General features: G+C 40.5%; 2 protein-coding genes across 2 annotated transcripts in view; both read right to left on the bottom strand.

Annotated features, from left to right (window-relative positions):
• The window catches only part of LOC309545287 (uncharacterized protein), a gene marked incomplete at its 3' end in the record, with an annotated part of 724166 nt that overhangs the window by 357649 nt on the left and 347785 nt on the right, over positions 1-18732 (bottom strand). The window lies entirely within an intron of this gene.
• LOC309546731 (keratin, type II cytoskeletal cochleal-like) overlaps positions 3036-18732 on the bottom strand; it is a gene marked incomplete at its 5' end in the record, with an annotated part of 105031 nt that continues 89334 nt past the window's right edge. Inside the window, 7 exons of the mRNA XM_082246431.1 lie at positions 3036-3189; positions 3285-3374; positions 5100-5134; positions 6850-7070; positions 7602-7727; positions 16795-16959; positions 17879-17974. Of these exons, the coding sequence (XP_082102557.1) occupies positions 3044-3189; positions 3285-3374; positions 5100-5134; positions 6850-7070; positions 7602-7727; positions 16795-16959; positions 17879-17974 (879 nt within the window). The 3' untranslated portion in view covers positions 3036-3043. The remainder of the gene's footprint in view (positions 3190-3284; positions 3375-5099; positions 5135-6849; positions 7071-7601; positions 7728-16794; positions 16960-17878; positions 17975-18732) is intronic.

Below are 18732 nucleotides of genomic sequence, written 5' to 3'. Positions count from 1 at the left end.
TTGAATAGGGGGCATAAGATAAGTCATCTCATCAATTTGGTCCTTATCAGATGTAGTTTTGTACAAGTCTGCTGATTGGAGGACGAAACGCGGCAAAACTGTGATGTCATCACACCGGGAGGGGAAAGATTATGCGTTCCAAACGTCGCTACATGCGCAAGGAAGCGAATGACAGAGTCAGCTGGCTCGTGCTCCATGTTAATTAGACAGCGGTGAAAGAACCAGAGACACATACAAGCCTACATGTTATCTGTAAAACCTGGGCTACATAGTAGCCACCAGGAAAGCACTAGAGGAGGATTCAATTGACTGTTTGGACATGGGATGGTAGAGCAGTAAGCACCCTGCAGATGATTTGGAAATAAAAGTGACTGTCTGTTTCCATAGCTGTGCTTGGCTCCCTCACTCCCTGTTTGCACTATTGCTAATGCGCTGCATCACTTGTAGCTTGTACCTCCAACCTGCCTCTATATACCTGCTTTAATAATTACAGTGGCTTGTCTAAGTTTACCATACTCTGCTCAATAAGTAACTCATATTGAAGCCAATATGGGAATTGTGAATGACTACTAATGAATTGCTTTCGAAGACACAGGAAAACATTTTGACTTTGGTCAGTCCTGGTATTTTTGGTTCAGCAGACATCCTTGAATATTTTCTATATTCCCACATGTGGATTGTGCTATAGAATATTTCCATAAGGTCCATCTTGATTGTCTCATCTAGACTTAGCTGATGAAAATGGTTGAATGTGATAAGTAATATAGCTACAATTCACTGCCTACAAAGCCACTTATTTACTGTCAATCTTTTTATACAGGGGTACTATCCTCCTGTTTACAGGTCTCTAAGAACCTTGATTGTCACTTTATTACTGGCTAAATCAATAGCACTGTTGGATGTGTTATGTTTACAAGCTCCTCATATCGTCCACTTATCCGGGATTGTTTTTAATTATGTATTGAGTTATGTGCATTTTCATATGTTTCTGGAAGGTATGAGATACTTAAATGGATATATTCTGTATATTCTATATACCATTAAACTGATTTTTGTACCTTAAGCTGCTTGGTTCTCTTGAAGCCTAATCATACTATACAGCTATATATCACTCTTTTTCTTTTTTACCTGCAGTGGTCACTGGATCATCTCCAGGCGGTCTGCTGCTTCTAGCCTTACTAAAGACATTTGTGCCATTCCTTGTCTTCTCACACGCTGTTAACAGCTCCATGGGATTGAATAGGGGGCGTAAGAGAAGTAATCTCATCAATTTGGTCCTCATCAGATGTGGTTTGTCTGTGACACTGTTGGGGAGAGTTTCCCTTACTGTCTTTGTGATGCCTATACTAAAAATAGGGGGTGTGGTAGGTACCAGAACAAGAATGCATACACATACATAAAAAGATTCTCAGTTGTTGTAACCCTTCTTGACTCTGGTAAAAATGTGTTTTTGTCTGTTTCCCTATTGAAGAGATTTCTCATAATTTCTTATCTTGACAAATAGCGAAGGGAAACTTCCTCAACAGAGTCATAAACGAATATTTAAACTTAACAGAGGCTCTAACTATACCCCCTTTATCCAAAAGATCTTTTAAATATACTGTATGATTGAAAGCAAAGTGCCAAAAAAACTGTCGCATCTGCAAAAAACGTGTTAACTAATAACTTCTTGTACACTGTCTGTTAGTTAGCTTGTCCTCAGCTATCTCTGAGTACTACAGAATCACTCCCCTCTATGTTATGAAGAAGAGGGGAGGGTGTTCTGTAGTCCTTTCCTAAGGTGAAAATACTACTAGTGTCAGCAAAGGTTTTGGGGGCACCTACAAACATGCAAATTGTATTGTAAACATCTGCAACTTGTAAACATTCCCTGATATTTGTAGGGATGTTTGCCTTTAGAAATAAACTGCAGGTATACCCAGGTTTTGTACAGTTAACCAATGGGCAGCCAACCTAGAAATCCAACAATACCAAAAAGATAACTATTTCAAAATCTAAAAATAAGAGGACATTTTTTTACCTTCCTGTCTAGGGCTCTTAACTCTCTTATTAATTACTATATCTATTTAGTATATTCATGAGTAAAACAATATACATTTTATAAAAAATCTAAATGAGTCAAACCAAGGAACCTTACAACTGAGGAATGCAATAGATATGTTTATTTGCTTTATATCCTATGCCTGTTCAGATACTTGCCTAATTTTGCTTTGTTAAAAGAACAGGTTTATTTAAAAAAAACACAAATATTTTAAAAATACCTACTTTAGTAAATATAGGATTTCCTTTAATAAGTGTTTTGAAACAATTTTCCCATTCTGTTAGAGAATTTACTTGAACTTGTATTTATTATTTACATTATTGAATTTTTATTACCTCATTACCGTATTCTAATCAAAATTTTAAATCAGGTTTGTAGTGGGGTTCTTTCTATTCTGTAAGGTAACAGATAAAAGGGGCAGGTTCATAGAAGAGAAAGAGTTGAGTGTTGGAGATGTCCACTAATTATCCAATGAGCAAGCAGAAGATGAAGCAGTGGCAAAGGGTCTGCAGGATAGCAGGTTTTTAAAATAGTTGTTACCTTAATCATGTCGTACAACTCTTGTGCTTCCACTGTCTGTTTAGCTTTATTGTTAGAGGTACCCGTGTAGTATATGAAAAGTTTTGGAAATTCATACAGCACTACAAGATGACTTGTCACTGTTAACAAGCCAACATACAGTAGTTGTATTTAAATTAAAAAAAAAAAAAATAATAACGTAATGAATTTAACATGCGGTTTATTGAATTATAGATACACAGTTATAAGATAAAGTACATGCCAGTACAGTAATTTTAAATAGTGCAAGATAAAGGACATGCTTGCTAATCATCGAAGTGAATAATATGTTGGTTTAGTTTGCCAAGGCTAAAGAACAGAAAACAATACCAAATACAAATATTACCCTTGCTTATTATTAAAACTTTATGCCAAGTATTTTTTAGCTAGAAAATAGTTTTCAGTGTAAAATATTGGCACTGATACTGAAGGTTTTTTATTCCCTTAATAGATCTTCTTGCTGAAAGTGGTTGTAGCAAGTGCTGCAATCCCTCCCGTGGCACTAGTTACTTTGCTGTTAGTGTTGCATGTTCCTGTTCCACACCCAGAAGCACTGGAATCGCTTGCCTTCACAATTTTGTGATATACAGCTGTTATGATACAAATAGTGAAAAATACAGTCAGATGAAAGTGGCAGAAATTATAGTGGTAGAAAATGCCAAAGCAGATCACAATGCATTCCTACCTCCTGCTGCACTGCTCTTCGGGAAACTGCAGGAGCTTGTTCCACAGCTCAAACCAGAACTGGCCACCTTCCCTGCACTGCTAAAGACAGCTGCAAAGAAAAATCAGACCCGTTGGTAATGGAAAGTTCATATTTCCCAGCAATCTTAAGATGATGTAGTTAAAGGCATTGTTTACTGGAAATATGATAATCAAAAAAGTTTCCTGATTCAATATTACTAGGTTGAGATTAAAAAAAAAAATGAATGCAAGCAGATCAAGGTGAATGGAATTTCTTCCTAGATTATCATGTAGACTCTGTGACGGTACTTACCACTGGAGATCTTTGGTTTGTCTTCACAATAATGGAGTTTCGCTTATCTTTTGACAAAAGTACCTTATGAAAGATCAGCTTCACCCAAAACCAAAACTTTTATTTTGGTAGAACTCACATAAATTGTATTAATTAAAGATTCCAGTAGAACGTTTTTCCTGTGCGTTTGTCCCCTCCCAGATGCCCCAGGGATGAGATCACACTCCCTGATATCATACATTAGGTCAAATCCACTGGGAAAGCAGGGAGTCATCATTTTTTTTTCAATGTCTGCTGGAGTTGTGGGAGCTGAGAATTCTGGTGGGAATCCCTTACCACTGTAATTCTCAAGAGATATAAGCTGTCAACATTTGAGCCAATGCACCAGCAACCACACAAAACTGAAATATCCGCTTTCAGTGGAATTTTTCTTTTAATATAAAATGAATGCAAGCCAAGAAAGTAATACCCCTTGTAATAGTCAGGGTGGGTGGTTGAAGCTGATGAATGATTAGATGACTTTAATCTGACACCTTGGCAAAACTGAAGAATTTGGTTTGTGTGGGCTAACCAATTCACTTAATCCAAGGCCCATACATCTGCTCCAAAATTCTCATTCTTAAATTGTAAAATTATACTTTCATCTATAATAAAGTATTTTTAAAGCTGCAAATTATGTTTTTTTTTCCAGTTTTGGATTAGAATAGAAAACAATAAAAAAAAACCCCATAAGGTTTTTTCACATCTGTGTCCAATTGGAAAAAGATTGCCTTTGATACTTCCCTGTCTTGTAGACATAAAAGGAAAGCTCATCAAAATACGAGTAATCCCTTTCTAAACAGTTATTATGGGAACAAGTGTGCCCATTGCAAGGTTTCCCCTCTAGTTTTTGTGGTAACTTAAAACTTTGGATTATCTTACTTTCTGTCCCAGTAACAGTTGACACCAGGACACATAGAGAGGATGAAACTTTCCATCAGTATTACACACAGTAATACAGACAAGAAAGGGGTTTTAACCTCTTAAACATTTTTAAAAGTTTAAGCTTTAAGATAAACTCCAGGGTAAGCAAATATTGTCTAAATACAAGAGGACTAAGTATTTTCCACTTGGATCTTGACATGCTTTATGTATTTATTCGAGATATGTGCAGTTTCAAGCATGAAACGTTGCCTTTGTGCTGGAGCTTCCCTCAAAAAGACCAATCACTGCCATTCTTTCTCCTTCTGCAAGGTGACTGGCCTTGTATCCACCCCCGCTAATAATGTAGGCAGCCTGTAGTGGGTAGGGCCTGCTGGATCCCTCCCACAGTTCTGCTCTCTGCACAGGTTATATGCATAAAAATGATGTCACTGCTACCTTTAAATTATAACATCTGGGTATACGTAGGAGATTGGTGTACACATAGTGGATTCATATCCATTGTGGCTATTGATAAATATATATATATAAATGTAAATGTTTGTGCCTGGAGTTTGGTTTTAAGGATTGTAGAGTATATATTTGTTTTAAAGTGAAACTTACAGATTGTAACATTGTTGTCAACTTCGCCATGCATCCTGCAATAAATAAACAGTGTTAGTACTAAATATTACAGTAAAGTCTCCACTAGAGCTAATTCATGCATCATCAATATTTCAACTCTTGTGCAATCTCGTTTGCAATAAAAGATAAAAGTGAAGTCAGGGCTATTTTGGAAATACAGCTCTAAGAGTGAAAATTATAAAATGGTCCCACCCTACTCAGCCCTGTGCATAATGAAACAAAATATGGACAAGTCCTCATTTAATATTACTATTATTACTGGTATTATTTTTCCGCATTTATATAGCCCCAACAGTTTGTGCAGCGGTTTACAAAATAAAGGGAGACAATACAATTACAATACAATTTTATACAAGAGGGCTGAGTTGGCCCTGCTCATGAGAGCTTACTATGAAATAGGGATAGACAAGGGGTACAAAAAGGTGTTAACTGTGAGGGATGAACTTATGGCAAAAGTAAAAGGTACATTTTTAGGGGAGGAAGTGAAGAGATGAGTTTTCAGGGATCGCCTTAAGATGGACAGAGTAAGAGATAGCCAAGCAGATTGGGGTAATGAATTCAGGCTGATAGAAGAGGCAGTGGACAAGTCCTGGATGCAAACATTGGAGGAACAGACATGGGATCTATAGAGAAGGAGGTCTTGAGAGGAGCAGAGAGGAAGATTTAGATATTTTGAGAGTGGTTAGTGAAGATTGGTGACTGGCTCAAGGGAGAGTTGTGAAGAATGGCTTTCTATGTTGTTGCTTGGGTTTGGATTTGTGTTTATTGGGCTTTCATGATAAAATGAAGAGGGGGGATAGCCTGTGTAGAGGTAAGCCAATGACGAGAGAGTTGCAATAGTCAAAGCAAAAGGCAAAATTTAGACAATTATTGGATTTGAGGGTGAAAGGACAGGGTCCAGGATTATACCTTGTACCCTGGCATTAGCCCTAACTGCAGTTTAGGGAAAAGTTTAATCAGAGTCTTTTAATAGCAAAGACTATAATGCCCAAACCAAAGTGACACCTGCCGCTTATTTTACCTATTTAGAATCAGAATACATAGCAAAATGCCATCCATGGCTTCATATTATGATTTGAAATGAAACTCAATGTGATTTCCTTAAAGAATATGTCAACCCAGAATGTCATATTCCTGATATGTGCCTGCTGTACCATGTACATGTAACAAAAAAGTATCCTATTCTCTTATTATTGCTTCCTTTGTGAGAAATACTTGGTGATCCTGCCAGTTTCTCTGCTTTTCTATTAAAAACTAACAATACTAGGCTTGAGAGCATAGCATGGTCAGTTTGCTGGTTGTGCTGGGAACTCAGCCTGCTCTTCTTTAATGAGCAGACTGGTGTTGACATGCCCCCCCTTGCACACCCATTCAGTGGAAAGATCAGTGTGCTGTTGCTTCTCCTCCCCCAGTTCTCTAAAATCCTTATGCAGCTAAGAACAGAGGTTATGTAATTTCTTATAAAAAAAAGAAGGGGGGGGGGGATTTATAATGTTTTAGTTTTTGTTTTTTTATATGTACGCACAAATTTTTTGTCTTTCATTTCTATTTTAAACTGAATGGGTTGTTTAAGGTGAGGGTTTACATATACTTTAATGAAAGGTTTGCTTTAAAGACACTATTAAATTAGACTCATATTGTAAATACTACACTAATAAAGCGTGCTTAAGGGGTCCAAGATAAGTTTGCTTTTAGATATATGATGCTTTTTTTCTTTTACAGCACCTACCTGCTTTCTTCACCCTCCAGAAGAGTCCTGTAGGTGGCAATCTCAAGATCCAGGGCCATTTTTACATTAAGCAGTTCCTGGTAGTCACGTAGCTGAACTGCAAGATCTTCTTTGGCTTTCTGTAGAGCAGCTTCCAGTTCGCATAATTTATTTTTGGCATCTTTCAAAGCAACATCCCCACGCCCTTCGGCATCAGTAATTGCTGTTTCTAGTGCACAAATCTGTAAGAATACAATGATACATTAAAGAGTGAGCATAGCTCTAAAGCTGCTAGGAAAAAACATATGTGCTTCATTCTTGGGATTCAGGGACCCTTAGAAAGCACAGCCAAGCCTGGAGACACCTGCAAAATACATTACAGATATAGAATCCAGTCCAAGACCCACCACAGCAGCCTATGCCTAGACATTAAAGAAGCAGGAGCACACTGATGTGTGTTGAAGTAATAGCAATGTGTGTTGCTTTGAGGGGGGATTCCCGGAGACTGACGCAAAGACAGATTTAAATTTCAATGCTAGTTTACATTTGCAATTTTTTTCAATACACAATCAATTAAACTATATTTTATAACTGTTTGAAGTTCAGTTAAGCAGCATTGTGGAATGTAAAAATGAAACTAATTGTTACCTAATTAAAACAATACAGACATGGCTGATCTAACATTAGTTGCGTGCCCAAACTCCCCCATAATCTCCCTGTCATCAGTAACAGGAAGATGAGAATATAACTGTGTACAGTAGGAAAGGTCTTACCTGTTTCTTTACACAGTCGATTTCTCCATGCAGTCTCTTTATCATGCTGTTCAGATCCTGGATCTCATTCCTCTGATTGCGCAGATTATCCCCATGTAGCCCTGCTGCGTCTTTGAGCTGCTGGTACTGTGAGGGATGTGCAGAAAATTGGGTATTCATGTAATATTTATCATCAACCCAGCAGAAATTCAAATGTTATATTATAGATCATATAATTAACCTATCACAACACAAATAATTATACTGCATCAATTACATGAAAATTGGAACTGCTGTCTAAACTTTTTTGTTTGTTTGTTTGTGGTAGAGTGAAAAAAGGTCATAATTAGGGTTGAGCGAACCCGAACTGTAAAGTTCGGGCTCGTACCAGACTTTAGGGTTTTCGGTACCGGACCCAAACCCGAACATCGTACTGTATGTTCATTATCGAGTTCGGTGTCCGGCAATTTAATGGCGCATAAAAAAAATGCTGGGCAGCCAATCCACAAGCGTTTAACTGGTGTGCCCTTAGAAGCTATCACAGCCATGCCTACTAATGGCATGGCTGTGATTGGCCAGTGCAGCATGTGACCCAGCCTCTATATAAGCTGGAGCCACATAGCGCCGCACATCACTCTGCTCTATCTAGTGTAGGGAAAGCGTGCAGCTGCTGCTTTGAGGGAGAGAATAGGAGTAGGACAGAATCTTTAATCAGAACTTCACCTCAGCGATCATTCTACATAGATTTTGTTGTGTACTAGGGCACTGCTGCTGCTTTGAGGGAGAGAATATAGGAGGAGGACAGAATCTTTATTCTTTAATCAGATCTCCAATCAGAGATCTACATAGATTTTGTTGTGTACTAGGGAAAGGCCTGCGGCTGCTGCTTTGAGGGAGAGAATATAGGAGGACAGAATCTTTATTCTTTAATCAGAACTTCAACTCAGCGATCTACATAGATTTTGTTGTGTGGGTGCAGCGCACAATCTTTTTACCCTGCCCTGATCCCAGTCACAAAAAAAATACTTTTATCCATCTGTAAGTTAGGTGGGCGGCAGGGGTGTGGGGGGTTTTATGCAAGCACAGTGCACCAGCATATTCAGTGTGCATTTAAAGCTATATATAGCTATAATTTTTAAAAACACCCTTTTTTGGGCTAAAATTAGCCCTTGCTTGCTGCATCTGTATGTATAGAATTCAAGCTGCTGTCCTACAGTGTTAGTCAAAAAAACACCCTTTTTGGGCAAAATACACCGTTTTACAGCCCTTGCTTGCTGCATGTGTGATAAAAACAAGCTTGAAATACTGCAATAGTTTTCAGGGTTTGAAAAAAAACACCCATTTTTGGTATCTCCCTCCATCTTGGTGCTCTGTCACATTAATCAGTGCACATTTAAAACTATATATAGCTATAATTTTCTGGGTTTTTAAAAACACCCTTTTTGGGCTAAAATCCACAATTTTATAGCCCTTTCTTGCTGCATCTGTACGTGTAGAATTCAAGCTGCTGTCCTACTGTGTTAGTCAAAAAACACAATTTTTGGGCAAAATACACAGTTTTATAGCCCTTGCTTGCTGCATGTGTGATAAAAACAAGCTTTAAATACTGCAATCATTTTCAGGGTTTGAAAAAAACACCCATTTTTGGCCTCACCCCATTTTGGGGCTCTGCCGCATTATTCAGTGTGCATTTAAAGCTATATATAGCTATTTTTTGGGGGGTTTTTAAAAACACCCTTTTTGGGCTAAAATCCACAATTTTATAGCCCTTGCTTGCTGCATCTGTACGTGTAGAATTCAAGCTGCTGTCCTACTGTGTTAGTCAAAAAACACCCTTTTTGGGCAAAATACACCGTTTTACAACCCTTGCTTGCTGCATGTGTGATAAAAACAAGCTTGAAATACTGCAATAATTTTCAGGGTTTGAAAAAACACCCATTTTTGGCATCACCCTCCATCTTGGGGCTCTGTCGCATTAATCAATGCGCATTTAAAGCTATATATAGATATAATTTTCAGGGTTTTTCAAAACACCCTTTTTGGGCTAAAACCCACAATTTTATAGCCCTTGCTTGCTGCATCTGTATGTGTAGAATTCAAGCTGCTGTCCTACTGTGTTAGTCAAAAAGCACCCTTTTTGGGCAAAATACACAGTGTTACAGCCCTTGTTTGCTGCATGTGTGATAAAAACAACTTCGAAATACTGCAATCATTTTCAGGGTTTGAAAAAAACACCCATTTTTGGCATCAACCTCCATCTTGGGCTTCTTCCGCATTATTCAGTGCGCATTTAAAGCTATAAAGAGCTATAATTATCTGGGTTTTTCAAAACACCTTTTTGGGCTAAAATCCACAATTTTATAGCCCTTGCTTGCTGCATCTGTATGTGTAGAATTCAAGCTGCTGTCCTACTGTGTTAGTCAAAAAACACCCTTTTTGGGCAAAATACACAGTGTTACAGCCCTTGCTTGCTGCATGTGTGATAAAAACAACTTCGAAATACTGCAATCATTTTCAGGGTTTGAAAAAAACACCCATTTTTGGCATCACCCCATTTTGGGGCTCTGCCGCATTATTCAGTGTGCATTTAAAGCTATATATAGCTATTTTTTGGGGGGTTTTTAAAAACACCCTTTTTGGGCTAAAATCCACAATTTTATAGCCCTTGCTTGCTGCACCTGTACGTGTAGAATTCAAGCTGCTGTCCTACTGTGTTAGTCAAAAAACACCCTTTTTGGGCAAAATACACCGTTTTACAACCCTTGCTTGCTGCATGTGTGATAAAAACAAGCTTGAAATACTGCAATAATTTTCAGGGTTTGAAAAAACACCCATTTTTGGCATCACCCTCCATCTTGGGGCTCTGTCGCATTAATCAATGCGCATTTAAAGCTATACATAGATATAATTTTCAGGGTTTTTCAAAACACCCTTTTTGGGCTAAAACCCACAATTTTATAGCCCTTGCTTGCTGCATCTGTATGTGTAGAATTCAAGCTGCTGTCCTACTGTGTTAGTCAAAAAGCACCCTTTTTGGGCAAAATACACAGTGTTACAGCCCTTGCTTGCTGCATGTGTGATAAAAACAACTTCGAAATACTGCAATCATTTTCAGGGTTTGAAAAAAACACCCATTTTTGGCATCACCCTCCATCTTGGGCTTCTTCCGCATTATTCAGTGCGCATTTAAAGCTATAAAGAGCTATAATTATCTGGGTTTTTCAAAACACCTTTTTGGGCTAAAATCCACAATTTTATAGCCCTTGCTTGCTGCATCTGTATGTGTAGAATTCAAGCTGCTGTCCTACTGTGTTAGTCAAAAAACACCCTTTTTGGGCAAAATACACAGTGTTACAGCCCTTGCTTGCTGCATGTGTGATAAAAACAACTTCGAAATACTGCAATCATTTTCAGGGTTTGAAAAAAACACCCATTTTTGGCCTCACCCTCCATTGTGGGGCTCTGCCACATTATTCAGTGTGCATTTAAAGCTATAAATAGCTATAATTTTCTGGGTTTTTAAAAACACCCTTTTTGGGGTAAAATCCACAATATTATAGCCCTTGCTTGCTGCATCTGTACGTGTAGAATTCAAGCTGCTGTCCTACTGTGTTAGTCAAAAAACACCCTTTTTGGGCAAAATACACAGTTTTATAGCCCTTGCTTGCTGCATGTGTGATAAAAACAAGCTTGAAATACTGCAATCATTTCCAGGGTTTAAAAAAAAAACACCAATTTTTGGCATCACCATCCATCTTGGGGCTCTGTCGCATTAATCAGTGCGCATTTTAAGCTATATATAGCTATAATTTTCTGGGTTTTTAAAAACACCCTTTTTGGGCTAAAATCCACAATTTTATAGCCCTTTCTTGCTGCATCTGTACGTGTAGAATTCAAGCTGCTGTCCTACTGTGCTAGTCAAAAAACACCCTTTTTGGGCAAAATACACCATTTTACAGCCCTTGCTTGCTGCATGTGTGATAAAAACAAGCTTGAAATACTGCAATAATTTTCAGGGTTTGAAAAAGCACCCATTTTTGGCATCATCCTCCATCTTGAGCCTCTGCCGCATTATTCAGTGCACATTTTAAGCTATATATATCTATAATGTTCTGGGTTTTTAAAAACACCCTTTTTGGGCTAAAATCCACAATTTTATAGCCCATGCTTGCTGCATCTGTACGTGTAGAATTCAAGCGTTATATACTGCTGTCATATTGTGTTAGTAAAAAAAAACACCCTTTTTGGGCAAAATACACAACCTACTGTTGTTCTATTCTGCTATTCAAAAAACACCCATTTAGGGCAAAAAAAATTATTTTGCAGCGTTTGCTGCATATGTTACTGTGAGATACACCCTTTAGATACTGTTGATCTATTTTGCTACTCAAAAAACACCAATTTAGGGCAAGATCCTAAATTTGAGAAATATGAGGAGAACTATCAAATTAGGGACATGGCCCCGGTCATGGTGCTGCTGGTGGAGCTCCTGTTGCAAGGGGAGGACCTGGTTGATCTGTGCCAGCTACACACACAAGTGAAACACTTTACTCAGGTGCGAGTAGGCGACAGAACCCGCTGCAGTATTTGGTCGGGCCTAATGCGGCTCTATGAATGTTGAGGCCAGAACAAGTACAGGCGATAGTAGATTGGGTTGCTGACAGTGCCTCCAGTGCTGTCACATTGTCTCCCACCCAGTCTCCTGCTGAAAGATCAGAGTCGGCACCTGCAGCCATTGTCCATCAGTCTTTCACCTCACCCCCTTGCAAATCAGCCAAGCAGTCTGAGGCCCAAGTCATGCAGCAGTCTCTTCTGCTTTTTGATGACTCTGTTAGCATGATTTCCCAGGGCCATCCACCTAGCCCTGCCCCAGAAGTGGAAGAGATTGAGTGCACCAATGCCTAACCACTTATGTTTGAAGATGAGTACATGGGAGGACCATCGCAGCACGTCTCGGATGATGATGAAACACAGGCGCCAACTGCTGCGGCTTTCGGAATTGTGCAGACCGACAAGGAGGGCAGGGGTGAAGACTAGGTGGAAGATGATGTGGAGGACGATGAGGTTCTCGACCCCACATAGAATCAACATTGGAGGAAGAGGCAGTGGTCACACAGAGCCACCAGCACAGCAGAAGAGGGAGCAGGGTGCAAAAGCAGAGTGGCCATCACTTAGACAGAACGCCTGCTACTGCCCAACAGAGCAAGGGACCGAGCACATCAAAGCCAGCTCCAAGGAGTTGTCTAGTGTGGCAGTTCTTCAGACAATGTGCTGATGACAAGACACGAGTGGTTTTCACGCTGTGCAATCAGAGCCTGAAGCGAGGCAGAAATGTTCTCAACCTGAGCACAGTCTGCATGACCCGGCATCTAAGTGCAAAGCATGAGCTGCAGTGGAGTAGACCCCTCAAAAACCAAGAAAGGTCTCTGTCTCCTCCTGCTTTCTCTTCTGCTGCAGTCTCGGCCTCTTCATCTACCTCAGTAGTGACAGTGGCAGAGGGGCAGCAACACCACCACCTGGGTCACCAACAATCTCCACAATGTCCCATGGAAGCGTTCAGCTCTCTATCTCCCAAACACTGGAGCGGAAGAGGAAATACCCCCCTACCCACCCGCGATCCCTGGCCCTGAATGCCAGCATTTCAAAATTCCTGGCCTTTGAAATGCTGTCATTCTGTCTGGTGAAGACGCAGAGTTTTAAAAGCCTTATGGTGGCTGTCCAAGAGTACGTCGTGCCCAGCCGCCACTACTTTTGCAGGCGAGCCATCCCTGCACAACCAAGTGGGGGACAATATCAGGTGTGCACTGCGCAACGCCATCTGTGGCAAGGTCCACCTAACTACGGATACGTGAACCAGTAAGCACGGTCAGGGACGTAATATCTCCCTAACAGCACACTGGGTAAATGCAGTGGCGCTGGGATAGCAGTTTGGCGCATGTCCTTCCACCACCCAGGATTGCAGGGCGCTTCAGTTTGCCTCCTGTTGCTAACTCCTTCTTCTCTGCTTCCTCATCCTCTACCACCTCCTCATCTGGTCAGCGTAACACCTTCACCACCAACTTCAGTGCAGCCAGAGGCAAACGACAGCATGCAGTTTTAAAACTTGCCTGTTTGGGGGAAAAACCCAACACCGCGCAGGAATTGTGGAGGGGCATTGAACAACAGACCGATGAGTGGTTGGTGCCAGTGAGCCTCAAGCCCGGCCTGGTGGTGTGCAATAATGGGCGAAATCTCGTAGCAGCTCTGGGCCTAGCCGGTTTGACGCACATCCCTTGCCTAGCCGATGTGCTGAATTTGGTGGTGCAGAGGTTCCTTAAAAATTACCCTGATATGTGAGAGCTGCTGCAGAAAGTGTGGGCCGTCTGTGTGCACTTTTGGCGTTCTCACCCTGCTGCTGCTTGCCTGTCAGCGCTGCAGCATAACTTCAGCCTTCCCGCTCACCGCCTCATATGTGACGTTCCCACAAGGTGGAACTCCACCTTGCACATGCTGGCCAGACTGTGCGAGCAGCAGCTGGCGATAGTGGAGTTTCAGCTGCAGCACGCACGCGTCAGTCTCTCTGTGGAACAGCACCACTTCACCACCAATAACTGGGCCTCTATGCGAGACCTGTGTGCCTTGTAGCGCTGTTTCGAGTACTCCACCAACATGGCCAGTGCCGATGACGCCGTTCTCAGCGTTACTATCCCACTTCTATGCCTCCTTGAAAAAAACGATTCGGGCGATGATGGAAGAGGATGTGGCACAGTAGGAGGAGGAGGAGGAGAAGGAAGAAGGATCATTTCCAAGGCTTTCAGGGCAGTCATTCACAAGTGGCTCCGAGGGTGGGTTCCTGCACCCAAAATTCCCAGGTACACAATTGTCCAGCAAGGGCACAGTTCTGGAGGATGCCGAGGTGGAGGATGAGGAGGAGGAGATGGAGGAGGAGCCATGTTCACAGCAGGGTGGCACCCAGAGCAGCTCATGGCCATCACTGGTGCGTGGCTGGGGGGATACAGAGGACTCAAACAATACACCTCCCACAGAGGACAGCTTTTCATTGCCTCTGAGCAGCCTGGCATACATGAGCGATTACATGCTGAAGTGTCTCCGCAATGACCGCTGAGTTTCCTACATTATAACTTGTGCTGATTACTGGGTGGCCACGCTGCTGGATCCCCGTTACAAGGACAACGTACCATCCTTAATTCCCTCACTGGAGTGTGATCGTAAGATGCGTGAGTACAAGCGCACGCTGGTAGACGCGCTGCTGGTGGAATTCCCACCTGACAGCGGGGGCACAATGGAAGCACAAGGCCAAGGCAGAGGAGGAGGAAGAGGTAGCCAACGCAGCCGGGGAACCGCCAGCAACTCAGAACGCAGGGTTAGCATGGCTGAAATGTGGAAAAGCTTTGTCAACATGCCGCAACAACCAGCACCACCAGCTGATATGGAACGTCTCAGCAGGAGACAGCATTTCACCAACATGGTGGAGCAGTATGTGTGCACATGCCTAGACGTACTGAATGAAGGGTCTGCCCCTTACACTTCTGGGTCTCCAAATTGGGCATATGGCCTGAGCTTGCCCTTTACGCCTTGGAGGTGCTGGCCTGCCCTGCAGCCAGTGTATTATCTGAATGTGTATTTAGCACAGCAGGGGGCATTATCACAGACAAGCGCAGCCACCTGTCCAGAGCAAATGTGGACAAGCTCATGTTCATTAAAATGAACCAGGCATGTATCCCACAAGACTTGTCCGTACCTTGTGCAGAATAGACATGTATACTGGCCTTACCCAGCCATTGTTGTATTTTTGATCTTTCTCACTCTTTTGGGGTGTACCCTAATTTAAAAAAAAATTAAATTAAAAACCAAAACCAGTGTTGGCTACCTCGTCCTCCTCCACCGCCGCCGCTTCCACCTACATCGCCACATCCACCGCCACCTCAACCTCCTACTACATATGGACCTTGTCCTCCTACATCAAGATTATTATTTTTATTTTTAAGTATTTTATGTTATTTTAAGTTATTTGCCTATCCACATTTGTTTTCAGAACACTTACCATGCTCTTAACAACATTTTGCTGTCATTTGCAGCCCTCTAGCCCTTTCCATTACTTTTTTAGAGCCATTTCAGTGCTCAAAAGTTCGGGTCCCCATGACTTCAATGGGGTTCGGGTTTGGGGTCAAGTTCGGGTCAAGTTCGGGTCAAGTGCGGGTCCCGAACTCGAACTTTTTTGCGAAGTTCGGCCGAACTCGTCGAACCCGAACATCCAATTATTTTTTTATATGGTAAAGTCATTTGATCTATAGAGGAACTAGTCGAGGATCAATCCAATAAACAGAATGATTATTTTAATCAGAGAAAATACTAGAAATGATCTAATGCTGTGTTTACTGAGATTTAACTAATAATAAAAAGCAGCTGTGTCCAGACTATAGACAATACAGTTTTTACATTCTCCTATTAAACAGTAAAGCCTCCTTTTCACTGAAAGGCATAAAAACGGCAGTAGAGTTGTCACATTAAAAACATGAGTTTTTCTGCATTTTCCCGCTTTTTAATGTTAGTGTGTTTATACTAGTTTTATTTATTTATTTATTTTTTCAGCCAGAAAACACCCCAGCCAAAAGATGCTGATAAAAGCCTATGTGTGCATGGACACATAGGATAACATGCTGTGGAGTTTACTGGATGTAAAAAAAAAAAGCCAGAAGACAAAAACAGCAGCTGTTAAAACGTCCAGTGTGCATTAGGGCCTAAAAGAGCTTTTTTGCTTACATGTTAAAATGCACATTTCAGGGCTGAAGATTAGTTAAAACTGCCAATTATAATATTTTCTGAAAGTAGAGCCCCTGGACAATAAAATGTTAGTAGTTGCAATATTTTAGATCCAATGACATTAGCACGCATTTATCACTTATTTTTCAGCGAAAAATACACTAAAATTACTTTTAGTGCATGAAAACACACTGTATTACTCATCCTTTGGTAAAATATAAACTATGGGATTGTGTTGAGTAAATAGGTACCAAGAAATAGTGACTAACTTAGGTACCCAAAATTGTCAAAAGGCGACTTTTAAAAAGCATTTTCAGGTCTTTTAGAGTTAACCATGAACGATGGCCCTAGAATAATTGCTATTACTCTGGAATGCAATGTGATACCTAATATGTAGCGCAGTTGTTGCTTCCCTATGTAGGCTTGGGCATATTTGTTGCTGATCACTTACTTGTCTAGCATAGTTGGCTTCAGCCTCCGCTCTGCTCCTTGCTGCAATGTCCTCATACTGAGCTTTAGCCTCAGCAATGACTCCATCCAAATCCAGCTCGCGGTTGTTGTCCATAGTCAAGACAACATTAGTGTTGGCAATTCGTTCTTGCATATCAGCTATTTCCTGCAAGGAGCAAGTGTAACAATATGTAAGAAAGGCCTAGCTTTATGCTAAGGGTAACAATGTCCTTCAAAAGTCATTTCTCAAAATATCAATTAGTACAGGACACAAGATAGAGAAACCTAACCTACTAACTGCAATGAGCACACATGACAGAGGTACTTGAACTGATAAGTGATACAAAAACTCACAAAATAGAGGCCTCTAACATACCTAAATCCAAACAGAAAAATTATCTAAATTTCAGTTTACCAGCTAGGTGTAGTGGCTGAACTAGTTTCCCTTTTATCAGGCTGTTTGTGTTCACCTGGCATTTCTGCCAAAAACTCACTTTTCTGTCTTAGGGTAACACCGTTCACAGAATCTATGGACGATCAGCCTTGTCACCCTAGGCTACTATGTTGATAAGGCAACTCCCTTCTTCCAATCCCCATTACATAATAAAGGATCCTCTCTATGGCAATAACATAGATGCCATCGATGGAAATGTGGAAATGACTCAAAAGTCTGTTCACCTTTTAAAAAATTGTGTATGCATTGTCTTCCATGGGCAGTCTATAGTTTACATTAGGAAATTCGGCGAATGTAAAATTACATCCTACGCAATTCTAATTAGCTTCCTAAAATGTTTGTTATCTTGACCCATATGCTACAATAAGAACATTTATTATTGGATCATTTTATTTTTGCCTATTTTTTTTTTTATTTTCATAGGCTTACATTCAAATGGTTCAAGGGATTAAACAAACATTTCATACACCCTAAAATGAATTGCTATCTTAAAATTTGACAAGCAAACACAATGCAATTGCTATGTAAGCACTGAAAAAGGTTTTTATCTCTTATCATAGCCAATCCAGCCCACCCAATGATAAATCAGCACTTTAATAACAATTAATAATTTTAATAAAGGATTTAATACCGCATCAAACAAAGTCTTCAGGAAATTAAGCTCATCCACCAAGGCATCTTGCTTGCAATCCAGATCAGTCTTTTGCATGTACAGGCAATCAACATCCTTGAAAAAAAAAAGCATAAAGGCCCATTAAAGGTATTTAAAAAGAATAGTCTTAACCTAAAGCACCAAACTGTAATTTATTTTTTATTTACCAGATAAACACATATTAAAACAAAATAATATGCAGGCATCAATGGAAGATTCCATAAAACCCTATACTAACTTACTTAGAAATATGAAAATGAAACTGAAACAGATTCTGTACTGAGAGACCATGGAACTTGGAACAAAGCCATAGTCCAATATCATGCATGCCAAGAGGTCTCATTTCACTCTGACTTTCCAACCTATATGCTTGTTTCAAATCAGTTTGCTTAGAAAGTCACAATTGTCTGAGCTACTAGCATTCCCATCGAGATGTCAACATTAAATCTCTCAGTGCAGGTTTAATTTAGATCAACTCTGTGTTTGCTTTTGCAGGCAAAGTAACAGCTTCTTTTAAATGTGGTCCTATTAGCAGCACATACCCCTTTATGGTAGCATTCTGCCACTATATTCAGACAATGGAGTTCAAGAAAACTGCTGAATAATTCTTTCACACATGACAGCACTGGTGCTTGGAGTTCTGGCTTTCAGTACTATCACATGAAAATAGAGGAAGGCTCCTCAGCCCTATGTAAGTTCTAAGGTTGGCCATACGCAGTCGGAATCTCGAGATTCAAACTAGGTATGGGCAGGCTGAATGCACCAAGTTGATCAATCTACTTGGGTTCAACCAACCTGCCAGATTCTCTTATTAGCAATAATTACTGTCTTCT

This window comes from Pelophylax lessonae, assembly GCF_965119305.1.
Source record: "Pelophylax lessonae genome assembly, chromosome: 2".
NCBI lineage: Eukaryota > Metazoa > Chordata > Amphibia > Anura > Ranidae > Pelophylax > Pelophylax lessonae.
Note: the sequence above shows the minus strand (reverse complement) of the source record. Positions and strands in the feature narration are given on the sequence as shown.